The sequence below is a fragment of the Stegostoma tigrinum genome, chromosome 19 (assembly GCF_030684315.1).
Source record: "Stegostoma tigrinum isolate sSteTig4 chromosome 19, sSteTig4.hap1, whole genome shotgun sequence".
Taxonomy (NCBI): domain Eukaryota; kingdom Metazoa; phylum Chordata; class Chondrichthyes; order Orectolobiformes; family Stegostomatidae; genus Stegostoma; species Stegostoma tigrinum.
The window spans coordinates 7,420,150-7,446,792 of record NC_081372.1 but is presented as its reverse complement, the minus strand read 5'-3'; the positions used below and the strand labels follow the sequence as shown (position 1 = coordinate 7,446,792).

The 26,643-nt window shown below is 41.8% G+C and overlaps 1 protein-coding gene across 5 annotated transcripts in view; it reads left to right on the top strand.

Annotated features, from left to right (window-relative positions):
- unm_sa1614 (un-named sa1614) overlaps positions 1-26,643 on the top strand; it is a 259,073-nt gene that overhangs the window by 184,018 nt on the left and 48,412 nt on the right. For 4 of the 5 annotated variants that reach the window (XM_048550344.2, XM_048550345.2, XM_048550343.2 and 1 more), the window contains exons 13-17: positions 3,549-3,597; positions 6,445-6,608; positions 7,543-7,676; positions 13,973-14,064; positions 19,543-19,729. In XM_048550344.2, coding sequence (XP_048406301.1) covers positions 3,549-3,597; positions 6,445-6,608; positions 7,543-7,676; positions 13,973-14,064; positions 19,543-19,729 — 626 coding nt within the window. The remainder of the gene's footprint in view (positions 1-3,548; positions 3,598-6,444; positions 6,609-7,542; positions 7,677-13,972; positions 14,065-19,542; positions 19,730-26,643) is intronic. The other variant, XM_059652726.1, reaches the window with a different exon arrangement.

Sequence of the window (26,643 nt, the reverse complement as noted above, 5' to 3'; positions counted from 1 at the left end):
GTCTGACCTGATATCATGTGATTTCCTGAAGTTGGAGTCTGTGATGATGACACACAAGACAATTCCTTCCTCGAGATGGTAATGGTCATGTACGGACATAGTCATTCTCACATTACCATATAATAAGAAAACACCAGGCTTTTACTTGTCTGATCTGTGGGACTGCTTTCCCAATTTTGTCACAAGGCCTGAGGTGTTTGAGAGGTCAACTGGGCTGAGTTTGCCATTGCTGTTTCCTTTGCTTTGTTCTTTGCTCAATTGTCTATCTAGTTTCATTCATTTTGTTTAGACTTTGTAGAGGTTAGATCCAACTGAGCAGCTTGCTAGGCCAACTCAGAGGGCTTTTAAGAGTAAATCACCTTGCTTTGGATCTGGCCTAGCACAGCAACCAGAACTGGTGATTCACTAGACCAGATTGAAGATTTTTACTTCCCTGATGGGTATTTACGGAAATCTACAATGATTTAATTGTCATTGCTAGACAAACTTTTAGATTAGATTCCTTGCAGTGTGGAAACAGGCCCTTCGGCCCAACACGTCCGCACCGACCCTTGGAGCATCCCACCCAGACCCATCCCCCTATAACCCACACACCACTGAACATTACGGGCAATTTAGCTTGGCCGATCCACCTAGACTGCACATCTTTGGACTGTGGGAGGAAACCAGAGCACCTGGAGGAAACCCACGCAGACACAGGGAGAATGTGAAAACTCCGCACAGACAGTCACCCGAGGCTGGAATCGAACCCGGGTCAATAGTGCTGTGAAGCTGCCATGCTAACCACTGAGCAACCGGGCAGCCCCGTTTAAATTTAGATTTAATACCAGATTTATGAGTTGAATTTAAATTTCATTATTTGCTGGGTGGGGATCCAGACATGTGGATTACCATGCCATATAAGTTCTCATAATATGCACACCAGCAACAGTGATTACACGCCCCCAGAATGCATGCTATGTAATTTTTCCATCCATTTTAAAAGACAGAAAACCACATCGACCACTAAACAAGAATATTAACCTCTAGTTATTGTGTATACACATGTGAAACTCAGCCCTGATTATGCTAATTCAGGAGCTATGCCACAATTTGTCAAGTTTTTCTCTTTCTGAAGGGGAATCTCCAGTTAAAATAATTAACATAGAACATTACAGCACAGTACAGGCCCTTCGGCCCTCGATGTTGTGCCGACTCGTCATACCGATCTCAAGCCCATCTAACCTACACTATTCCATGTTCGTCCATGTGCTTGTCCAATGTCGACTTAAATGTACCTAAAGTTGGCGAATCTACTACCGTTGCAGGCAAAGCGTTCCATTCCCTTACTACTCTGAGTAAAGAAACCACCTCTGACATCTGACCTATATCTTTCACCCCTCAATTTAAAGCTATGCCCCCTCATGCTTGCCGTCACCATACTAGGAAAAAGGCCCACCCTATCTAACCCTCTGATTATTTTATATGTTTCAATTAAGTCACCTCTCAACCTTCTTCTCTCTAATGAAAACAACCTCAAGTCCCTCGGCCTTTCCTTGTAAGACCTTCCCTCCATACTAGGCAACATTCTAGTAAATCTCCTCTGCACCCTTTCCAAAGCTTCCACATCCTTCTTATAATGCGGTGACCAGAACGGTACACAATACTCCAAGTGCGGCCGCACCAGAGTTTTGTACAGCTGCAGCATAACCTCTTGGTTCCGGAACTCGATCCCTCTATTAATAAAAGCTAAAACACTGTATTCCTGTTTAACAGCCCTATCAACCTGGGTGGCAACTTTCAAGGATCTGTGCATATGTACTCCGAGATCTCTCTGCTCATCTACACTACTAAGAATCTTACCATTAGCCCTGTACTTTGCCTTCTGGTTACTCCTACCAAAGTGCATCACCTCACACTTGTCTGCATTAAACTCCATTTGCCACCTCTCAGCCCAGCTCTGCAGCTTGTCTATGCGTCTCTGCAACCTACAGCATCCTTCGTCACTGTCCACAACTCCACCGATCTTAGTGTCGTCTATAAATTTACTAACCCATCCTTCTATGCCCTCATCCAGATCATTTATAAAAATAACAAACAGCAGTGGACCCAACACTGACCCTTGCGGTACACCACTAGTAACTGGTCTCCAGGATGAACATTTCCCATCAACTACCACCCTCTGTCTTCTTTCAGCAAGCCAATTTCCAATCCAAACTGCTATATCTCCCACAATTCCATTCCTCCACATTTTGTACAATAGCCTACTGTGGGGAACCTTATCGAACGCCTTGCTGAAATCCATATACACCACATCAACCGGTTTACTCTCATCTACCTGTTTGGTCACCTTCTCAAAGAACTCAATAAGGTTTGTGAGGCACGACCTTCCCTTCACAAAACCATGCTGACTATCCCTAATCAATTTTATTCTTTTCTAGATGATTATAAATCCTATCCCTTATAACCTTTTCCAACACTTTACCAACAACTGAGGTAAGGCTCACTGGTCTACAATTACCAGGGTTGTCTCTACTCCCCTTCCTGAACAGGGGAACCACATTTGCTATCCTCCAGTCATCTGGCACTGTTCCAGTAGACAATGATGAGTTAAAGATCAATGCCAAAGGCTCGGCAATCTCCTCCCGGGTTTCCCAGAGGATCCGAGGATAAATCCCATCCTGCCCAGGGGACTTATCTATCTTCACCCGCTGTAGGATTTCTAATACCTCTTCCTTGTGAACCTCAATCCCACATAGCCTGGTAGCCTGTACCTCAGTATTCTCCTCGACAACATTGTCATTTTCTAGAGTGAATACTGTTGAAAAATATTCATTTCGCGCTTCCCCTATCTCATCTGACTCCACACACAACTTACCACTACTATCCTTGATTGGGCCTAATCTTACTTCCGTCATTCTTTTATTCCTTAAATACCTGTAGGAAGCCTTAGGGTTTACCCTGATCCTATCCGCCAACAACTTCTAATGTCTCCTCTTGGCTCTTCTGAGCTCTCTCTTTAGGTCTTTCCTGGCTACCTCGTAGCCCTCAAGCGCCCTAACTGAGCCTTCACATCTCATCCTAACATAAGCCTTCTTCTTCCTCTTGACCAGAGATTCCACCTCCTTCGTAAACCATGGCTCCTGCACTCTACAGCTTCCTCCCTGCCTAACAGGTACATACTTATCTAAGACACACAGGAGCTTTTCCTTGAATGAGCTCTACATTTCTACTGTGCCCATCCCCTGCAGTTTCCTTCCCCATCCTATTAAAGGATATTTGTGATGTAATTTTGAATTCCACAGTGTGGGAAATTTTTGAATTAGTAAAGCTTGAATTATGGACTTCCTAACAAGTATCGCATTCCCAGTACAGTATCTGGTAAATGGCGATTCACTAAGTACGTGAGTTTTAAGCTCGTTTGTGCAGAGACCCTATGGATGTTGAACCTGAATTAAATAATTTTCAGTTTATGCCTGTAAATTCAAATGTGAGAATATGCCATGGGATTGTTGCTTTATGTCCTTCAGGTTAACTTAGTGTAATGTTATTTTGTGTTTTGCTTTTAGATAACCGCACATATCATTTCCTAGCAGATGATGAGCAGGATTGCATGGCGTAAGTAGTGGGCTGTCCAATGATGAATTGTTCTATGTAGCTAGTAGATTGCAGAAAGGGTTATGAAGCTAGAGCTCCATGGAATGAAATAGTATCATAATTGAGAGATCCAAGTTTGTATCAGTACAGCTACATATACTTGACTGTTTGTTTTTGATGCATATGTAAATAGTTCATAAATTATTAAAAATTCAAGATATTCATATTCATTTCATGTTTCTGACCACATTCTAGAAAGCTTTATTCAATTCAAGGCAAAGGAAATGCCCTGCTGATTACCATATACTACACTTCTACACTTCCCTTAGTGGATGAATCAGTTCTTCTTCAAGTTGAACACCAACTGGAGGACACTTTGAGGGGTGGCAAGGGCACAGAATGTGCTCTGGGTGGCAAATGACAATGTCCATTACAAGGAGTCGTTCGATAGTGCCACTACGGATGGAACTGGCTTAGTCCTAATGGACATAGCTGCCAGACTTGGCCTGTGACCAGATGATAAGGGAACTAATAGTCAACCTACACCAAATTCATTTGTCCATGAAAGTATAACCACGTTACAGTACTTATGGAGATGAAGTGATAGAATTTGAATAGGTCTAGCAACTCAGTCCATAGCATGGGTGCTAAGTCTTATCAGCAGCAGCAGAATTGCATCAGCCACAATCTGTAACAGCAACATATCCCCAAACTACTATTGCTATGCTGCTATCACATTTTAAATCAAATCAGTTTTCCTATATTTAATGTACTATGTAAGGCTTAAATAAATATAAAACCTAGTTAACAAACCTATGAATATCTGACATAATTGTATTGTTTATATTAACCATCAATCAGTTGGAGAGGATTTTATACGTTTATCTTATCAATTCCCAATTCTATGACGTCAACAAGCCTTATACCCACGACAATTATTTCCAGGTAAACCTTCCCTAGTTTTCCTCTTTCACCACTCACATTTCTGTTTTCTTTAGCTGTTAAAGAGAGGAGAATACAGATTCAGCTCAGCAAAACAGGCTTTACCTTGGCCAATCCAAGTCACCCAACCTGGTTTAAAATGCAAACAAAATTTGGTAGTTAACTGAGATAACCAAGGTGTAAAGCTGGATGAACACAGCAGGCCGAGCAGTATCAGAGGAGCAGGAAAGCTGACGTTTTGTGTCTGGACCCTTCTTCCAGACTCAAAACATCAGCTATCCTGCTCCTCTGATGTTGCTTGGCCTGCTGTGTACATCCAGCTCTACACCTTGGTATCTCGGATTCTCCACCATCAGCAGTTCCTCCTATCTTGGTAGTTAACTGTCAGTCATCATAGTACTGCTGCATCCTATGGCAATGCCTCTACCAATCAGAAGTTACTTGCCAACATTCCTCTTACATTGGTAATTGTTGCAAATTACCTTAATGAATGTAAGATGAAAAGCTTTGACAAAATGTGTATATTTTACAGCAATATTCAGTATAGGTATAAAGTCAGTCGAAGAAATGTCAGAAAGAATACGTAATGGTCAGCCGCTATACATGCCTTTTGAGTTTTCCTAGTCCCCGGTTTGGTAGCTGGCTATATTACCTATTGCCATCTGACAGAAGTTAAATGAAATTACGGGACTGGATATTACATGCCCCCTTTGTGTGTCTTTTGTGCAGATGGGAGCAGCATGTCATGTAGGTCAGGTGGCTAGTCAGCTTTCAAATCCCTAACGGTTTCCAAAAACACCAGCATCTAGCCCCCGGATTTATTTGGATCTCAGTGAATGTGACCTCCTGGATTAGTCTGTCTACAGTCACTGGAGGCCTACGACACAGCTGTTACACAGCCGGGACTGTTAGATCTGTCAACTGAGTGGGATTTCATCTCGTAGAGGGGCTGAAATCCCACGAGGAGCTTTTTTAAGCTTCCCACAGCGCTTTATGCCTTTAGTGCGTGCTTCTAATTGGCCTGTTGGCCAGCCACTGACTTTTCTTTTGAGGGGGTGGGGATGAACCATTTTCCCCCTTCCCTGGAATAATTTTACATCCACAACATCTCTCTTCTCTCAGCTTTCATCGTCTCCAATTTGGTATGCCTTTTAAATTTGTGACATTTTTGCCAATTGTCTTTAAAGTCTTTCCCAACAAGAATAACCAACAATAACCACAGTTGTTTCCTCTCTTGCAGTAAGATGTTCCGTTGTTCGAAGCTCCTCCTTTTTGTGTTCTAACGATCGTGCATTCTGTCATAGCCAGATCGCTTACATTTCATGTGCATGAAAAAATGCAGAGAAAGGTTTAAGAGAAGCTAGGAAATAACTTATTGGCCTCACAAGGTCTTAGAAAAACACCCAAAGTCTACTTATTTTAATGGGTCCCTTCTCTATATGGATTCACTTAACCTGTGGGCCACTAGTTAGAACTATAGTCAGATCATGAGACTTCAAATGATCTCACTTTGCAAATTTAAAAGGGACTTCAGTTCTGCCAAAAGATTTAACCTCACAAACAAGCATCAAGATCCATGCAGGACAGTCCCATGGGCCCTTATTACTGCCTTTGCACTCATTCTGTCAAGCAGCAAGGTTAAAAATTGACACCCATAATGGCATTGGACAGCCAGACAAAATCAAAGGTCTTAATTTTCAATCAAATAATTAGTGTTCTATATTTAGATCTGTAGCTTTATATCTTTCAATTTATCATGTAGTATTACATTTTCTGTATATTACTGCTTTCTGGACATCAGTTTAAATGATCAGGATAGCAGAAGCTACCTCTGTTTGCAATTGAGAAACTAGGAGATATTTGAAGTGGCCAGTGTAATTTTATTGGTATGTGTTTACTGTTTGATTCTTTCTGTACCATGTGAAGGTGGATCTCAGTTCTAACAAATTGCAAGCAAGAAGCTCTAAACATGGCTTTTCGTGAACACCACAGTGATGCCGAAAACAGTATTGAAGATCTGACTAAAGCCATCATTGAAGATGTCCTGCATATGCCAGGGAATAACGAGTGCTGTGACTGTAGGGCAGCAGGTGAGGAATAAAAACTGCTGAAGAAACAATATGGGTGCTAATGTACTGATTTCTGCTTCTCACAAGGATTTCAGAAAGTGAAATTGAAATATCATATTGCTGCTGCAAAGATTTCCTTCTCTGGAATTTTGATTTAAATGCAAAGCAAAGGAAACATTCTATTAATTTTGATCTGTACCCAACTGTGAAGCAATGCTGAAAAATGTTACCAGTAAGCAACATTTATATTGGGAACAAAGAAGACAAAGCACTAAAAAAAAATTACAAGAAAAAAAACTGGAATGGCCTATTAAGTGTATAAATGCAGGACGGCTAAAGGTTAAATGGGAAAAATGATACTGATATCAGATGATAAAAGATATAATGAGAGAAATTGAAGCCATTTACAAGGCACCAAACGTATTATCGCCTCTTTTTTTCAAAGGATTTATTTCCTCTTGATTATATTTTACACCATCACTGACAGCTTCATTGATTTTGCTTGGGCCTTCTGCAAGAATCACAATGGGAACGTGCCCTAAAGATTCATACACAAAGCCATGTGTACTATCCCACTGGTTCATTCAGTCATGCATTCAGCAATTTCTTAATGTAACTTTGTGTATTTGCTGTTACAGCATTTGCCAATACAATTACCTGGGAGAAACAGAAAAGATTACCCAAACTTTGGTATGCTTGGAAGAATATACATCCAAGCAAATAATTTGCATGTTGAGAATTATCAAATAATAGGATTCAATTATATAAATTCCTGTAGCTGGAAATGATCATTACTTGAGTTTTCTTCTTTCTCAGCACTATTTTGGAGCATTGCTGACATGAATGTATGCTGATCTGATTTGCACAGCATTCTAGATTTATATTGAATCACTTTGAATTGCTTGTGTAATAGTGAGCATTAAGAGCTTACAATCTGCTAATTTTGTTTTTGCAGGTCCAACTTGGCTTTCTACGAATCTTGGAATATTGATATGTATAGAATGTTCTGGAATTCACCGAGAGATGGGTGTACATTATTCTCGGATACAATCCCTGTCACTAGACAAGCTTGGGACATCTGAACTCTTGGTGAGATTCTTTCTGGTTTTATTTTAGTGATTTTAATTCACCATTTGTAAGTATGTATTGCTGAAGGTAAATAGCATTCTACTGATCAATTACCATGACTGTAGTATTTAAAGGAAGAGTGTGGGGCGAGGAGGCATAGCAGACAACCCAGAAGTACTAGTTCCCAAAGTCCTTGTCAACTTAACAATTATTTTTGTTGCATATCTTCAGTGTCACTTGGTCAAAATCCTGAAATTTCTCCCTAAATTTATGGTGGATCTACCTACAGCACATAGACAACAGCATTTCAAGAAGATAGCTCACTACTGAAACAACTCCACAGAAACCAGTATCCCATCATTAAGTCACCCTTTATTTACACATGAACAGTCCTTGACTACAGTACTGCCTCATTCAGAGTCAGATACCAGAGTGTCAGTATCTCTGATAGTCACCTTTTTTATGACAGCCAGGGCTCTCTGATTGGACCTGATTAACAACTCCAATCAGGGAACATTTATTCTATAACGTCCAGAGATAGTAGGAACTGCAGATGCTAGAGAATCTGAGATAACAAGGTGTAGAAGTGGATAAACACAGCAGGCCAAGCAGCCTCCGAGAAGCAAGAAAGTTGACGTTTCGGGCCTAGACCCTTGTTCAGAAATGGGGGAGGGAAAGGAGTTTATGAAATAATTAGGGAGAGAGGGGGAGGCGGATGGAAGATGGATAGAGGAGAAGATAGGTGGAGAGGAGGCAGACTGTCTATCTTCGCCTCTATCCATCTTCCATCTGCCTCCCCCTCTCTCCCTATTTATTTCATAAACTCCTTTCCCTCCCCCATTTCTGAAGGAGAGTCGAGGCCCAAAATGTCAGCTTTTCTGATCCTCTGATGCTGCTTGGCCTGCTGTGTTCATCCAGCTGTACACCTTGTCATCTCTGTAATGTCCAGCTGGCTGACCTCATTACAATTGCTACAACCATCACTTCTCAAAGGCAACTAAGGACAAGCAATAAATGTTGACCAGGTAGTGAATCCCACATCCCTCAAGTAAGTAAAACAAAAGCTCCCTTTAAAACCTGAAGTGGCTGCATTTGTGGTAAGTTGGCACCAGATTTTCTATTTTTAAAGTATTAACAACCTCTCCTATCTCTACATATGACTTCAGGGTTAAAATTGAAATAACTCCACATAGGCCGGTATCCTGTCACCAAGTCACCCTTTAATTACATGTGCATAGTACTTGACACTGGTGCGGTTTCCTCAGCATCAGCTGTCAGAGTGAACAGAAACTGTGACATTCCTGTTTATATCTGTCAGCCAGGACTCCCTGATTGGTCCACGTTAATCTGGCTGACCTCGTTAAATTACTACGAAACGATACCTTTATCTCAAATGTTTGTAAGATCAGCAATAAATGTACATGTATTGGTGGCTCGGCAAGCCAATTATTGTGGAGCTTATTCAAGGAAATGCTCCTGTGTGTCCTAGATAAGTATGTACCTGTCAGGCAGGAGGAAGCTGTAGAGTGCGGGAGCCGTGGTTTACGAAGGAGGTGGAATCTCTGGTCAAGAGGAAGAAGAAGGCTTATGTTAGGATGAGATGTGAAGGCTCATTTAGGGCACTTGAGGGCTACGAGGTAGCCAGGAAAGACCTAAAGAGAGAGCTCAGAAGAGCCAGGAGGAGACATTAGAAGTTGTTGGCGGATAGGATCAGGGTAAACCCTAAGGCTTTCTACAGGTATTTAAGGAATAAAAGAATGACGAAAGTAAGATTAGGCCCAATCAAGGATAGTAGTGGTAAGTTGTGTGTGGAGTCAGATGAGATAGGGGAAGCGCTAAATGAATATTTTTCAACAGTATTCACTCTAGAAAATGACAATGTTGTCAAGGAGAATACTGAGATACAGGCTACTAGACTATGTGGGATTGAGGTTCACAAGGAAGACGTATTAGAAATCCTTCAGAGGGTGAAGATAGATAAGTCCCCTGGGCAGGATGGGATTTATCCTCGGATCCTCTGGGAAGCCCGGGAGGAGATTGCTGAGCCTTTGGCATTGATCTTTAACTCGTCATTGTCTACAGGAATAGTGCCAGATGACTGGATGATAGCAAATGTGGTTCCCCTGTTCAAGAAGGGGAGTAGAGACAACCCTGGTAATTATGGACCAGTGAGCCATACCTCAGTTGTTGGTAAAATGTTGGAAAAGGTTATAAGGGATAGGATTTATAATCATCTAGAAAAGAATAATTTGATTAGGGATAGTCAGCACGGCTTTGTGAAAGGAAGGTCGTGCCTCACAAACCTTATTGAGTTCTTTGAGAAGGTGACCAAACAGGTAGATGAGAGTAAACCGGTTGATGTGGTGTATATGGATTTCAGCAAGGCTTTCGATAAGGTTCCCCACAGTAGGCTATTGTACAAAATGTGGAGGAATGGAATTGTGGGAGATATAGCAGTTTGGATTGGAAATTGGCTTGCTGAAAGAAGACAGAGGGTGGTAATTGATGGGAAATGTTCATCCTGGAGACCAGTTACTAGTGGTGTACCGCAAGGGTCAGTGTTGGATCCACTGCTGTTTGTCATTTTTATAAATGACCTGGATGAGGGCATAGAAGGATGGGTTAGTAAATTTGCAGATGACATTAAGGTCGGTGGAGTCGTGGACAGTGACGAAGGATGCTGTAGGTTGCAGAGAGACATAGATAAGCTGCAGAGCTGGGCTGAGAGGTGGCAAATGGAGTTTAATGCAGACAAGTGTGAGGTGATGCACTTTGGTAGGAGTAACCAGAAGGCAAAGTACAGGGCTAATGGTAAGATTTTTAGTAGTGTAGATGAGCAGAGAGATCTCAGTATCCATGTACACAGATCCTTGAAAGTTGCCACCCAGGTTGACAGGGCTGTTAAGAAGGCATACAGTGTTTTAGCTTTTATTAATAGAGGTGTCGAGTTCCGGAACCAGGAGGTAATGGTGAAGCTGTACAAAACTCTGATGCAGCCGCACTTGGAGTATTGTGTACAGTTCTGGTCACCGCATTATAAGAAGGATGTGGAAGCTTTGGAAAGGGTGCAGAGGAGATTTACTAGGATGTTGCCTGGTATGGAGGGAAGGTCTTATGAGGAAAGGCTGAGGGACTTGAGGCTGTTTTCATTAGAGAGAAGAAGGTTGAGAGGCGACTTAATTGAAACATATAAAATAATCAGAGGGTTAGATAGGGTGGATAGGGAGAGCCTTTTTCCTAGGATGGTGATGGCGAGCACGAGGGCGTATAGCTTTAAATTGAGGGGTGAAAGATATAGGTCAGATGTCAGAGGTGGTTTTTTTACTCAGAATAGTAAGGGAATGGAACGCTTTGCCTGCAATGGTAGTAGATTAGCCAAATTTAGGTACATTTAAGTCGTCATTGGATAAGCATATGGACGTACATGGAATAGTGTAGGTTAGATGGGCTTGAGATTGGTATGACAGGTCGGCACAACATCGAGGGCCGAAGGGCCTGCACTGTGCTGTAATGTTCTATGTTCTATTACTTGTTGCTAAATGAAATGCAGTCAGTCATAGAAGTGGCTGATCAAGATTTTTTGCAAGTTATCCAAACATAATACAATGCTAGTCTTCTTTCATTTTTGCTGACCACTCTGGATCAAAGAATATTTTGAGTTAATTTTGTTGTTTATTGTATTTGGAATTTTATCCCTTCCCATGACATAATTTGAGAGAAATTTGGTGCATTTCCTGGTTATTCCCCAGGCTAATACCTTCCAGTCCTCAAAGGCCTTTTAGGTTAAATCACATCTAAACATTGAACTAATGTGAATCTTCTTTCATAGAATGATTTCCAAGCTTGTCCTCCCTGGTTCCCAGTATGTTCAAAATGAATCCGATTTGGGGTAGAGATTTCAGTTTAACTTGTTGCGTTACTGATTAACAGATGCATGCTGAGCTGCAAGATTGCATATGCAGTGACATTAGATGGAAAAACCTAACATGCTATGTAGCAAGCTTTCATATTTTTGAAATTATTTAAGGCGCTTAATGGATTTTTTCAACTTAAGCAATCGTCTACATATTGTCATTTTTATTTTCTTCAGATGCTGTGATACAACAGTTTCACTGAGCTGAAGCTTACAAACGGTAAAGGGTAGATTGATGACCATGAGAGTATTAAAATTGTCAAATTTGTAGGGGTGACAAAGGCATGATTACTGTTTCAGCAGTAAATGAGTTAAGGACAAAGGCAGGTGATACCATAGATGTGAAATTGGTCATCAGAGATAGAGGTATTAAGAGGCCAGAAGCTGAGTTCATTGATAAATAGGACACCACAGTTTCTGAGATAGTAGGAACTGCAGATGCTGGAGAATCTGAGATAACGAGGTGCAGAGCTGGATGAACACAGCAGGCCAAGCAGCATTACAGGAGCAGGAAAGCTTGACATTTCAAACCTAGACCCTTCTTCAGAAAATCATAGTTCCTAGCTATTTCAGTTCAATGGCAGTTGTGAGGAAAGGGACTTCAGCCGGTGTGGATAATAACTAGTATGCAAAATACTTTGTGTTACCAAGGTCTTTTCAAAGTGTGCCTTAAAATGTATGTGTCTGGACTTTGTTTTCCCCACTAAATTATAAAACGTTCCCAGGCAGCCTAAAATAGGCAACTGAAAAATTGAATGATATTTCAAATTTTAGTCAAGATGTGCTTGACAAAATCTACAAGTAAAGGTAGTTTAATATGTTGGCAAAACCTTTCATCAGTTGGGAAGTAAATGTTTTACTGTTCGTCTACAGAATTTTCTACTTTGCATCTGGACTTTCAATCACACATCGGGGTGAGCAGACAAGCGGCTACGCTTGACAGTTGCACTCCTGGTTGGTGTCAGTGTCCTGATGCCTCTGGGATCCACCTGAATAAAGCAAGGGCCGGAAGCTAGTGATGTTGGAAGCCTGCTTACCTCCAGTTAACAACCTATTAAACTCCTGGGGGTGTTTGTTACCAGGCTGGGGAGCATCAGACTTTACAAATCACCAAGCTGTAACCTATTATGCTCGTTAGTGCACATAATATTTTTTAAATTATAAAAGTTTCTTGACAGTAGAGTGTTTTGTTGTGGAATGGGCATAATACCTTTTTATTTGACCATAATGGCCACTTCTGTATGGTGAGCTTTGAGCCATCCGATATGTTATCCCTTTCTTTCAGCAAAGTAGTGGGCAGGACCCATTGTCGTTGTTCCCTATGGTTGATGTGCTCCCACCTCCGGGGAGAGTTCAGCACCACCAGTTGGAGATTGAACCCAGCACCAGACCAATTAGGACAACAACATTTGAAGATTGCATTTCATAGATGACAGAAATATGGTGCTGATTTGAGACCTGAAAATCATCAAGCCCTGACTTTGATATTCCATTCTTCTTTGCTCTCTCCAAAATGGTAGCTACAATTTATTTCAGTTTATTATCAAACCTGAGATCGTTGATAATAAATGTGTTTTCTAATAACTTAAAACTGCAGACAATTTCACATTCATTTTGAAATTGGTGGAGTATTTATCACCAAAACTAAGATGATAATGCAGGGAAATGAACTCTACTTTAGCTTCAGGAATCCATATTTACATCCAGATGTGATTGATGGCACGAGTGTTCCTATGTGAAATGAGTTTAGGTGGTCTCAATCAGGTTTAAGTCATTGACAATCTAAAACACACAAATTAACAGTAATTCGACACAGGCAGACAGCTGCTTCAGGCTATAAGGATGGTTCATGTGGAGAATGGAAAAGTAATCACAGTGAAACAGATATTTCTTAAAAGTGGGAACTAAGCTAGACAATTGATATTGCATAGAGGAGCTTTTCACTGGACCTAAATGGGGCTATAAATGCTCTGCATGAGCTCCATGCTAACATGCTGGCGAGTGGATAAAATTTCCAATTGGTGGTGCTTGCATAAATTGGGAATATGCCCTAAAGAAATCCCTGGCAGATCATTATTTGACCACTTAAGTGCCTTAATTGGTGGCAGGATAGGAAGATCATGCAGAGAATCTTCCCACACAGAACTTAATTCCAGTGGAGGCAGAAATACAGAGAGTCCTGATATTCCACCAATTCACCAAATAAAGTTGTCTCCCTACCCTCAAGCCTAGATTTCACCCAGGGATGCAAATTTATCAAGGTTTTACCACGTTTACCACATCAAATTCATATCGTTATCTTGAATAGGTAATAGCATGTTTTATTGCTTTTCCAATATAAGAAGGGCCACTTCATGATTTTTGAAGAGGGATTCTATTTTTGATGCATGTATTTGTCTTCCAGGTTGTAAAAAATGTTGGAAACTCCCGATTTAATGAACTTATGGAGGCAACTCTCCCAAGTTTATCTGTTAAACCAACAACTGACAGTCCCATGTGAGTAAAAACCAACGGGGAATTGTACACTGTAAAGAAAATTCTAAGACACTGATACCAACTCATTCAAGAGTATCACTAAATGCATTCCTTCAGTATTTATTCTTGTACCTGTACAGTAGTTGCCTCAGAAGAAGCTCCTGACTTATCATTTTCTATGATAGCCAAGTCTGTTTCCTATGTAATTGATATCTACAGTGCCCTAGCAACAAATGATTGTGGATGAGATGATAACAATCTGTATAGGGCCTAAAGACAGGTTTAAATAATAGATTCAGTTATACAGGCTAATCAAACTTATGGTAAAATTCTTCAGTTCGTAGTCAGAGTCAAACAGAAAGAAGAGGTTCTATGGCCCGTTAATCTTCAACAAGCTAACTACACTAATCCTACCTTCCAGCACTTTACCAATAGGTTGAATTTATGCCATTTCAAGTATTCATCCAAGTCATTTTTAAAGGTTGTGAAGTTTCCTGCCTCTACAACCATCCCAGGCAATGCATTCCAGCTGCTCATCATCCTCTGGATGAAAACATTCTTCCTCAAATCTCCTCTAAACTTTGTGCCCTTCACCTTAAAATTATGTTCCTTCATTAGTGTGCCATCAACCAAGAGCAACAGCTGCTTACTATTGAACTGTGGATCTTGAAATCTGAAATGAAAGCAAAAACTGCTAGAGAACTCAGCAGGTCTGAGAGCATCTGCGGAGAGAAAGCAGAGTTAACTTTTTTGGTCTAGTTGTGACATTGTATATTTACACCAGAATTACAATTATACAACATGCAAATTACTCATATTTTTGACCTTTCCTCCCCTAACAAGTCTGCACAACCTGTAAGATATACAGAAGAGCCAAGGGAGGAGGATGTTGTTGCATACTGGCTTTGTGACCTGCTGATTCACAGTTCAAATACAAGAGACAGACACAGAATTGTCCATTGTATATGCCCGAATTTTACTATTCCTTTTAAGTTTGGCGTGAGTACATTAGCTGGCAACTATTTCACTGCCCTCAAACTGAGAAAACCTGCCAGTCAGCCCACTGAAAGCTGACTGGTAAACGTCGGCAGAATTATTGGCAAATCACAGGTGATGCTACTGGCATCTTGGGTTGCAACAAGATGATGGTCAGTCAGAGGCCTGCAGCCTCTGAATCCAAAACTCTTCTGGTTGAAGTCACTGCTCAGAGGGACCAGTGGCAATAAGTTAAGTTGTGTTAATACTCTTCCCATAGAATTAGGGTCACGTGACAGGTCGAGGGTGTTGGAGCCAAAGGAACGAGGTGGCTTTTGGAGGTCACTCCCTTTGCTCCAATGGTTACAATTACCCTGAGATTGATTCATTCCCAACTGGGAAACTAGCCACTATTCTCACCCGCTAATAAGGCAGATTATCAGTGAGGAGGCGAGCTGAGGCCCTAAAGTGGCCAATAATTAATTACAAAGTGGTGTAGTGGTAGTGCCAATGGACTAGTAATCCAGGACCCCAGGCTAATCTGCTGGAGACATGGGTTCAAACCCTACCATAGAAGATGGATAAGTTTGACTTGAATAAAAATCTGAAATTACAAGCAAATCAAATGTTGACGATGAGCAGAATCTTATAAGTTTGAGCAAGGTGGCCTAAGGCGAGATGTGTGTCTAAATGAGGTGACAAGTGAGGCAAGGCCCATTTCAATTTTGCCTCCATCTTGCTCCACATTTTATGATTTTCACATGGCAAGATTCTCACGAGGGAGTAATGAGATTCCAATTGACAGTCACAATTGATTACTAAACGCCTTTTTAATATCACAGCTTGCCTTATTAATATTAAGACCCCTTTTACCCAAACTCATCACATAATTTGGATGTTGAGAAAATTCAACAAAGAAAACAGAACAAGCACTTGGCAGATTCAGCTAGTTAATTGTTCTGAACAAACTCCATGTTTGAAGCCAGGTTCCAATATCTCCGGACACACAACAGGCATCAGCCATATGCACCTTATGTCTACAATGTTGGTGTCTCACATGTGACAGCCTTTAAGACATATTTTGGCACATCTCCAATTTACTTACTGGTTACTCCTACACTTCATTACTGTATCGCAGGCTGCACTGTCAAGTAGCATTCTACCTCTATAGCAAGGACACTTAGTGCTGAGGGACACACTGTACTGAACGCTCATACACTGAATGCTGTCCTAGCACTCATTCACTTTGACCCTACCTGGATGCTCAAAGCATCCCTGTGCTGCATTGCTTTGACTTGCCTTTTTGCACTTTGCCCCCTCAACCAGCAATACCAAGCTCATATTGCAGTCATCTTGTCTTGCTGTTTAGCATTGACTCAAAGCCAAAGAGCTTGTCACTTTTGTCAGCAGACTTTTGCTCAGGGTTTCCTGCACAGCCTTCAACACCATCCCAGACCCTGAGCGAGGCAGTCAGTGTCAGGATTCTCTCATAAAGGGTGAGGAGCTGAATGATGGGCAGGATATCATTTGTCTTGAGTCTTTAGCTTTATTGTGGCCAATTTTCCTCATTGAATGAGAGAGGCATGTAATATAAAAGACTAAAGTGGGTGGTGCAGTTACTACTTCTGCTGTATTTTCTGACTGAGTGAATAGGCATTGCAGAGGGCTTGCCGAGGTTTGTGGTTAGAGGGTTGAGGTGGATGATGGCAATTGAGAGAAAATGTTGCAAGCAATAATGAGTGTGATAGAACATGAAGCATAGTGGGAGGTGGGTATAGTAGCAGAAATCAAGTGAGTCCAATTTGTTGGAGAGAAGATGATGACATTTACATTAGTAGAATGGAGAAGGACATTCACCTGCTTCCTACGATGTTGTACATTCCTCCAGAGAGCTTTAACAGGAGTGGAAAACATGGATATGATCCAGTATCATTTCTTTGTGTTCATTAACAGGATGAGGACATCGCTGGCCAGACAGCATTTGTTGTGCATCCCTAATTGCCCAGAGGACCATTCAGAGTCAACTACATTGCTGTGGATCTGGAGTCACATGTAGGCCAGACCAGGTAAGGATGGCAGTTTTCTTCCCTAAAGGACATTAGTGAACCAGGTGGGTTTTTCCTGACAATTAACAATGGATTCATGGTCATCATTAGATTCTTAATTCTAGATATTTTATTGAATTCAAATTCCACCATTTGCCATGGCAGAATTTGAACACAAGTCCCCAGAATCTTATCCAGATCTCTGGTTTAACAGTTCATCCATAATACCACTAGGCCACTGCCTCCCCATCTCTATTTGTCCCTATGGTTAGTCCTGGGGCAAGAGGAAATCCCACCTCATCCAGCAGGACCTTCTGCATCCTCTCCACATAACATGGTAGTGAATTCTTCCTGCCTGCCATGTCCATGGCAAATATCAGGAACTGTGCAGGGCAGCTCCAGGCCAGCAGTGTCCGTCAGCTGCATTGCATTATTTTATGATGGCATGGGAGAAGAGATACCCATGAATTCCAGGATATTCACTGAGTGGTGAGTTTTCCAGGAACTAAGTGTGGTGAGATAGGGAAGAGATTTGATGTGAAAGATGCCATAGAAGGATGTCAGACAATTACTGAGGCAAATTTAGTAGGATAGGGCGGGAAATTTTACTAGGTCTCGCAATGAGAAACTCTCCAGAGAAACTGTTTGCAACTTGGACTCAGGCAAAAGAAATGTAACATTCAACCATACAATCACTGTTGAATAGTATTTTAAAAGCCCATCTGGTTCACTCATTCCATACCCTTTAGGGAAGGGATGTCATCCTTATCTGGTCTGCCCTATAAGGGAGTCTGGAGCCAAAACAATGTAGTTGACTCTGAATTGCCTTTGGGCAGTTTGGGATGGACAATAAAACTGGTCTAGCAGGAGCTTCCCTCTTCTTGTGAACAAAAACAAACTTAAAGGTCTTGTTTGCTGATGAGTCAAGGAAGTAGCTCATGGATCTTTTTACCTAAAAAATAATTAATGAGGTGGCAAAAAGTGGGTGAGTTCCTCTCTCTGGCACCAACTCACCCCATTTCCTGCTGTTCAAAGCACATTACATTGATAATTCAAGATAACAAGGTGTAGAGCTGGATGAACACAGCAGGCCAAACAGCATCAGAGGAGCAGGAAGGCTGACGTTTCAGGCCTAGACCCTTCTTCAGAACCCTCCTTTTCTGAAGAAGGGTCCAGACCTAAAAATCAGCCTTCCTGCTGCTCTGCTGCTGCTTGGCCTGCTGTGTTCATCCAGCTCTACACCTTGTTATCTCAGATTCTCCAGTATCTGCAGTTCCTACTATCTCTGAAACATTGATAATTCAGTACTTTTTTTTAATGAGCATTTCCAATGTATGCTCGTTATGCCCTGACGTATGCTGGAACTTCACATTGACTCACCACAGAGTGGTAGTAATGGACTGCTCTTACATATGATTTGTTTGTTATAATTATTTTCATTCCTGCTTTTGCTCCTCAATCAACTTGAGACGATGTGATGACCTAGAGGTATAATGGCTAGACTATTAATCTGGATGCACAGGCAATGTTCTGGGAACCTGGGTTCAAATCCTGCAGAAAGTGGAATTTGAATTCAATAAAAATCTGGAATTAGTGTAATATAAAAATATGTATTTATATAGAAAAATAGAAGTCTAATATAGACCACTGTCAATTGTCAAGAAAAAGTCATCTGGTTCAGCAGTGTACATTAGGGAAGGAAACTGCCATCCATGCCTGGTCTGGCCAACATGGGATTTGAGACACACAGCAAAGTGTGGTTGACCGTCAACTGCTTTCTGGGCAAGTAGAGATGAGCAATAAATATGGGCCTTGCCATATACCTTATGAGTGAATTTAAAATATATATAAAAATATATATTTGAGTCTAGTGAGCACAATCTTCTCAAGGGCAACTGCTCATAAGCCCTTATGAGTGTGATACCTACATCTCCAAAAAATATATTAATATTTTGTATCAGCAGTACCCCACAAACAGAACATTGCCCGTCATGGTGATCCTGATTTGCATGATTACAAACGTTTCTAGTCAGTAAAGGCTCTCCATTTATTTTGTGGAAAAAAATGCAACATATATGCTATATGGCAAGAATAAAAAATATTTAAGATGCATGTTAGTCAAAATGATTTTGAAATTGCTACATTCTTTAGGTCTCCAATATGTGCATCAATGTTTCTTTCTGCCAATAATTTTCCATAACTAGCCCAAGATGCCACTGTGTACTGTGTAACCTTCAATGTTTAGTTCTCTTTCTGAGGGCTGATACATGTCTTGCTCCTCTCAATTTGCCTGTAGTTAAATTTGGAACTTCATATGTGAGAATTTCAAGGTGCAAACTGGCATTATTCTGTTTCTCACTGCATTCATTTTATCTTTATTTTAGTTACAATTTTTTTTACAACAGGGCACGTCCACAGTAGCCTTTCATTTAGGCGTTATTTAAATCTAAACTGATTGACATATTTCGTTATTTTAAAGGGCAATGCGGAAAGATTACATCACATCAAAATACATAGATCGTCAATATGCAAAAAAGAACAATAGTACTTCTGTGACAAAGTTGAATAATTTGTATACTGCTGTAAAATGCAAGGATATATTTGCATTGATACAGGCCTATGCTGAAAAAGTCAACCTTAGTGAATCACTGCCATCTTATGCAGAGGTAAGAGTGGCTCTGGTCAGACCAAACTGATTTTAGTTTTGAGAAAGAAAATAAACTTCCATTTGTATTGTGCTTTCTTAAGTTTTGGAGATTTTCTCAAACTTATTCACGTATCATGGTATTTGGTAGTGCAATAACTATTGTTATATATACAAGCGTAGCAATAATCAGCAAACAGGAATGAGATGACTGAGTAGTTCAAATTTGTTTTTCTGTGATGGTAATTGTGGGCGAATGTCGTTCAGGTCACAGAGGTGTTCCTGCACTTTGAATCATGTTTTGGGGATTTTTGACGTACTCCCACACCAACATGTGTGACCTTGGCCCTGACATTTTGTAGTGGGTGTGAGGTTGGGGGAGTGTGCTGAAAGTATCCTTACCTAAAGTGTCTGGTGAATTTAATGGCAGAACCTCGTTTAAGATGTAAATCTTTATTTCCCAGCCAGCAGACAGTCAGTTTGAAACAGTTTATGGGGAGATTGCCACAATAGCACGATGTAACTAGTCTAGTGCCCAGGTTAATACTGGGGGACATGGTTTCAAATACCACTACAGCAGCTGGTGGAATTTGAATTCTGTCTTATTAAACCTGTAACTGAAACCTAGGTTGATTGAAAGTGATTGTGACAACTGCTATTGATTGTTGTATAAACCAATCTGATTCACTATTGTGCTTTAGGAAAGGAAGTATGTCATCCTTATCCCGTCAGGCCTATCAAACCACAAAATGTTCGCAATGCTGAACCAAAATGGCCTCGTAAGCTGTTCCTTTACCATCACTGGGTCAAAATCCTGAAAGTCTCTCTCTTTCAGCATCGTGGTCTGTCTACAGCGCATTAACTGCTGCAGTTCATGAAGGCAGCTCAGCAGCACCTTTTCAAGGGCAACTAGAGATGAGCAATACATGAATAAAACAAAGAACTGCAGATGCTGGAAATTTGAAACAATACCAACTTGCTGGTGAAACTCAGCAGGTGGAGAGACAGCAAAGTTAACATTTCAATTTTGAAAGGGTCACAGGGCTCAAAACATTTACTCTGCTTTCTCTTTACTCTTATGGAACAGACAAAACCCCCTTCAAATATATCAAAGAGCTGGCTAGACCCTATTTCTTCTTTAAAGTGTAAGGTGCTGTGTTCTAAGTGTAATTAAATTGGTTACAGGACTCCGCTTTAAGCAAAACACACTTTATTCTCAAACGAAAACAGAAAATCTGGAAAAGCTCAGCAGGTCTGGCAGCATCTACGGAAAGGCTTCAGAGTTAATGTTTTGGGTCAGGTGACCCTGCAGAACTGATGGTGACGAGGAAAAGATTGTGATGAGGTAAGGACATGGAAGAAGTTGCCTCAAGTTGCAACAAAATGCGGAGGAATGGAATTGTGGGAGATATAGCAGTTTGGATTGGAAATTGGCTTGCTGAAAGAAGACAGAGGGTGGTAGTTGATGGGAAATGTTCATCCTGGAGACCAGTTACAAGTGGTGTACTGCAAGGGTCGGTGTTGGGTCCACTGCTGTTTGTCATTTTTATAAATAACCTGGATGAGGGTGTAGAAGGATGGGTTAGTAAATTTGCAGACGACACTAAGGTCGGTGGAGTTGTGGACAGTGACGAAGGATGCTGTAGGTTGCAGAGAGACATAGATAAGCTGCAGAGCTGGGCTGAGAGGTGGCAAATGGAGTTTAATGCAGACAAGTGTGAGGTGATGCACTTTGGTAGGAGTAGCCGGAAGGCAAAGTACTGGGCTAATGGTAAAATTCTTAGCAGTGTAGATGAGCAGAGAGATCTCAGTGTCCATGTACACAGATCCTTGAAAGTTGCCACCCAGGTTGACAGGGCTGTTAAGAAGGCATACAGTGTTTTAGCTTCTATTAATAGAGGGATCGAGTTCCGGAACCAAGAGGTTATGGTGAAGCTGTACAAAACTCTGGTGCGGCCGCACTTGGAGTATTGTGTACAGTTCTGGTGACCGCATTATAAGGAGGATGTGGAAGCTTTGGAAAGGGTGCAGAGGACACTTACTAGGAAGTTGCCTGGTATGGAGGGAAGGTCTTACGAGGAAAGGCTGAGGTACTTGAGGCTGTTTTCATTAGGGAGAAGAAGTTTGAGAGGTGACTTAATAGAAACATATAAAATAATCAGAGGGTTAGATAGGGTGGATAGGGAGAGCCTTTTTCCTAGGATGGTGACGGTGAGCACGAGGGGGCATAGCTTTAAATTGAGGGGTGAAAGATATAGGACAGATGTCAGAGGTAGTTTCTTTACTCAGAGAGTAGTAAGGGAATGGAACGCTTTGCCTGCAACGGTAGTAGATTCGCCAGCTTTAGGTACATTTAAGTCGTCATTGGACAAGCATATGGACGTACATGGAATAGTATAGGTTAGATGGGCTTGAGATCGGTATGACAGGTCGGCACAACATCGAGGGCCGAAGGGCCTGTACTGTGCTGTAATGTTCTATGTTCTAAGCCTTAACATTTTTGAACTGGACATCAAGCCCAGAAAGCTGTGGAGATCCCCAACAGAAAATGAGGTACTGTTCTTCAGATTGCATTGAGCTTCATTGGAGCACTGCAGCAAGCCTGAGACAGTGATGTCGGCCAGAGAACAAGGTGGTGTATTGGAAGATAATAAATTGTGAGGCTGGATGAACACAGCAGGCCAAGCAGCATCTCAGGAGCACAAAAGCTGACGTTTCGGGCCTGGACCCTTCATCAGAGAGGGGGATGGGGAGAGGGAACTGGAATAAATAGGGAGAGAGGGGGAGGCGGACCGAAGATGGAGAGTAAAGAAGATAGGTGGAGAGAGTATAGGTGGGGAGGTAGGGAGGGGATAGGTCAGTCCAGGGAAGACGGACAGGTCAAGGAGGTGGGATGAGGTTAGTAGGTAGATGGGGGTGCGGCTTGGGGTGGGAGGAAGGGATGGGTGAGAGGAAGAGCCGGTTAGGGAGGCAGAGACAGGTTGGACTGGTGTATTGGAGTGTGTTGTTCCTTGGCCATTATCATTGACTTAGGCTTGCTGCAGTGCTCCAGTGAAGCTCGGTGCAAGCTGGAAGAACAGCACCTCATTTTCTGCTTAGGACTTCCATAGTTTCTGGACTCAATATTGAGTTCAGAGATAGTAGGATCTGCAGATGCTAGAGAATCTGAGATAACAAGGTGTAGAGCTGGATAAACACAGCAGGCCAAGCAGCATCAGAGGAGCAGGAAAGCTGACGTTTCAGGCCTAGACCCTCCTTCAGAAATGGCAGAGGGGAAGGAGTTTCTAAAATAAATAGCGAGAGAGGGGGAGATGGATTGAAGATGGATAGAGGAGAAGATCGTTGGAGAGGAGACACCTCTCCATATGCTCTAATCCATGTCCTATCCACCTCCCCATCTCTCCCTATTTATTCCAGAAACCAGAAACCCTTTCTCCTCCCCCATTTCTGAAGAAAAGTCTAGGCCTGAAACGTCAGCTTTCCTGCTCCTCTGATGCTGCTTGGCCTGCTGTGTTCATCCAGCTCTACACCTTGTTATCATCAATATTGAGTTCAACAGTTTTAGGGCTTGAGACAACTTCTGTTATGTCCTTAACCTAACCCCCACATACCAGGCTTTGTTATCACATGATCTGCTATTATATACTACCCATTGTTGGACACTAATAGTCCCCATTAGCAGCTATTCATTTTCCAAGGCTGACCATTATCCACTCCTTTGTCCAAATGTTGTTCTCTCTCTTTGAGCTACTAACAGTCATTTATTCCTTATTCCCTCTCTTACCCTATCTTCTGCATAAAACACTTTTTTTTCTAGCTACTGTCAGTTCTGAAGAAGGGTCATCTGAATTGAAGTGTTAACTCTGATTTCTCTCCACAGACCCTGCCAGACCTGCCGAGATTTTCCAGCAATTTCTGATTTTTTTTTTTTCCTCTGATTTCTAGCATCCACTAGCTTTAACTCTATTGGAAAACTTAACAGAATAATAGATTATTTAAGTACTAAACAGCAAGTGTTCCAGAAAATAACATCTTATAAACACACCCTTGGCAAAGGTAAATCCAACAGAAATAAATTGCCTCGCATGCAATGTTCCTCCAGTGCAGGAGGAAAGAACATCAAAAGAAAATTCTAACGGAGAGGGAAAGAACTCAAGCATTTTGCTGTAGCAGAGAGAGATTTATGGCAGCTTCAAAACCCTAATCACTACTGCAATTTTGCTTCTGTGGGAGCCTGGCTCCACCCATTCATGTAACGTTTACCGATGCAATTTTTTAAAAAAATTCCAAGGCCTCACAAGCTGTTTACTATATTGGCTTGGTTCAGATAGACAATAGACAATAGACAATAGGTGCTGGAGTAGGCCATTTGGCCCTTCGAGCCAGCACCACCAATCATTATGATCATGGCTGATCATCCACAATCAGTATCCTGTTCCTGCCTGATCCCCATAACCCTTGATTCCACTATCTTTAAGAGCTCTGTCTATCTCTTTCTTGAAAGCATCCAGAGAGTTGGCCTCCACTGCCTTCTAGGGCAGAGCATTCCATATATCCACCACTCTCTGGGTGAAGAAATTTTTCCTCAACTCTGTTCTAAATGGCCTACCCCTTATTTTTAAACTGTGTCCTCTGGTCCTGGACTCACCCATCAGCGGAAACATGCTTCCTGCCTCCAGAGTGTCCAATCCCTTGATAATCTTATACGTCTCAGTCAGATCCCCTCTCATCTTTCCAAACTCGAGAGTATACAAGCCCAGTCGCTTCAATCTTTCAACAGATGATAGACCCGCCATTCTGGGAATTGACCTTGTGAACCTATGCTGCACTCCCTCAATAGCAAGAATGTCCTTCCTCAAATTGGGAGACCAAAACTGCACACAATACTCCAGATGGGGTCTCACCAGGGCCCTGTACAGCTGCAGAAGGACCTCTTTGCTCCTATACTCAATTCCTCTTGTGATGAAGGCCAGCATGCTATTAGCTTTCTTCACTGCCTGCTGTAACTGCATGCTTGCTTTCATTGACTGATGTACAAGAACACCTAGATCTCGTTGTGCTTCCCCTTTACCTAACTTGACTCCATTGAGATAGTAATCTGCCTTCCTGTTCTTGCCACCAAAGTGTATAACCACACATTTATCCACATTAAACTGCATCTGCCATGCATCCGTCCACTCACCTAGCCTGTCCAAGTCACCCTGTATTCTAATAACATCATCCTCACATTTCACACTGCCACCCAACTTTGTGACATCAGCAAATTTGCTAATATTACTTCTAATTCCTTCGTCTATATCAATAATATATATTGTAAACAGCTGCGGTCCCAACACCGAACCTTGTGGTATATCACTGGTCACTGCCTGCCATTCGGAAAGGGACCCATTTGTCACTACTCTTTGCTTCCTGTCAGCCAGCCAATTTTCAATCCAACTCAGTATTTTTCCCCCAATACCATGTGCCCTAACTTCCCCTTCATAAATCTATGCTGACTCTGACCTATTCTGTTACTGCTATCCAAATGAGTTGTAATTTCATCTTTTATAATTGACTCCAGCATCTTTCCCACCACTGACGTCAGGCTAACCGGTCTGTAATTTCCTGTTTTCTCTCTCTCCTTCCTTTCTTGAAAAGTGGGACAACATTTGCCATCCTCCAATCCGCAGCAACTGATCCTGAATCTATAGAACCTTGGAAAATAATTACCAACGTGTCCACAATTTCTAGAGCCACCTCCTTAAGTATCCTGGGATGCAGACCATCAGGTCCCGGGGACTTATCAGCCTTCAGACCTAACAGTCTATCCAACACCATTTCCTGCCTAATATAAATACCTTCAGTTCGTCTATTACCCTCGGTCCTTCAGCCACTACTGCATCTGGGAGATTGCTTGTGTCTTGCCTAGTGAAGACAGATCCAAAGTACCTATTCAACTCATATGCCATTTTATTGTTTGTCATAATAAATTCACCCGTTCCTGACTTCAAGGGCCCAATTTTAGTCGTAACCATTTTTTTCTTTTCACACATCTAAAAAAGCTCTTACTATCCTCCTTTATATTTTTGGCCAGTTTTCCTTCATAGCTCATTTTTTCTCTATGTATTGCCTTTTTAGTTATCCGCTGTTGCTCTTTAAAAGCTTCCCAGTCCTCCGGCTTCCCACTCATCTTTGCTATGTTATACTTCTCTTTTATTTTTATACAGTCCTTAACTTCCCTCGTCAGCCATGGCTGCCCCCGCCTCCCCTTAGGATCTTTCTTCCTCTTTGGTATGAACTGATCCTGCACCTTCTGCATTATATCCAGAAATACCTGCCATTGTTGTTCCACTGCCATCCCTGATAGGGTATTGAACCATTGAACTTTGGCCAGCTCCTCCCTCATAGCTCCATAGTTCCCTTTATTCAACTGCAATACTGATACATCCGATTCTCCCTTCTCCCTCTCAAACTGCAGATTAAAACTTATCATATTATTGTCACTATCTCCTAATGGCTCCTTTACTTTGAGGTCCCTGATCAAATCCGGTTCATTGCACAACACCAGATCCAGAATTGCCTCCTCCCTGGTAGGCTCCAGTACAAGCTGTTCTAAGAATCCATCTCAGAGGCACTCCACAAACTCCCTTTCTTGGGGTCCTGTACCATCCTGATTCTCCCAGTCTACCCGCATGTTGAAATCTCCCATAACAACTGTAGTGATACCTTTGTGACAGGCCAATTTCAACTCTTGATTCAACCTGCACCCTACCTCCTGACTACTGTTTGGGGGCCTGTAGCTAACTCCCATTAGGGTCTTTCTACCCTTAGAACTTCTCAGCTCTATCCATACTGACTCTACATCTCCTGACTCTATGTTCCCCCTCGCAAGGGACCGAATATCATTCCTCACCAACAGGGCTACCCCACCCCCTCTGCCCACCAATCTGTCCTTTC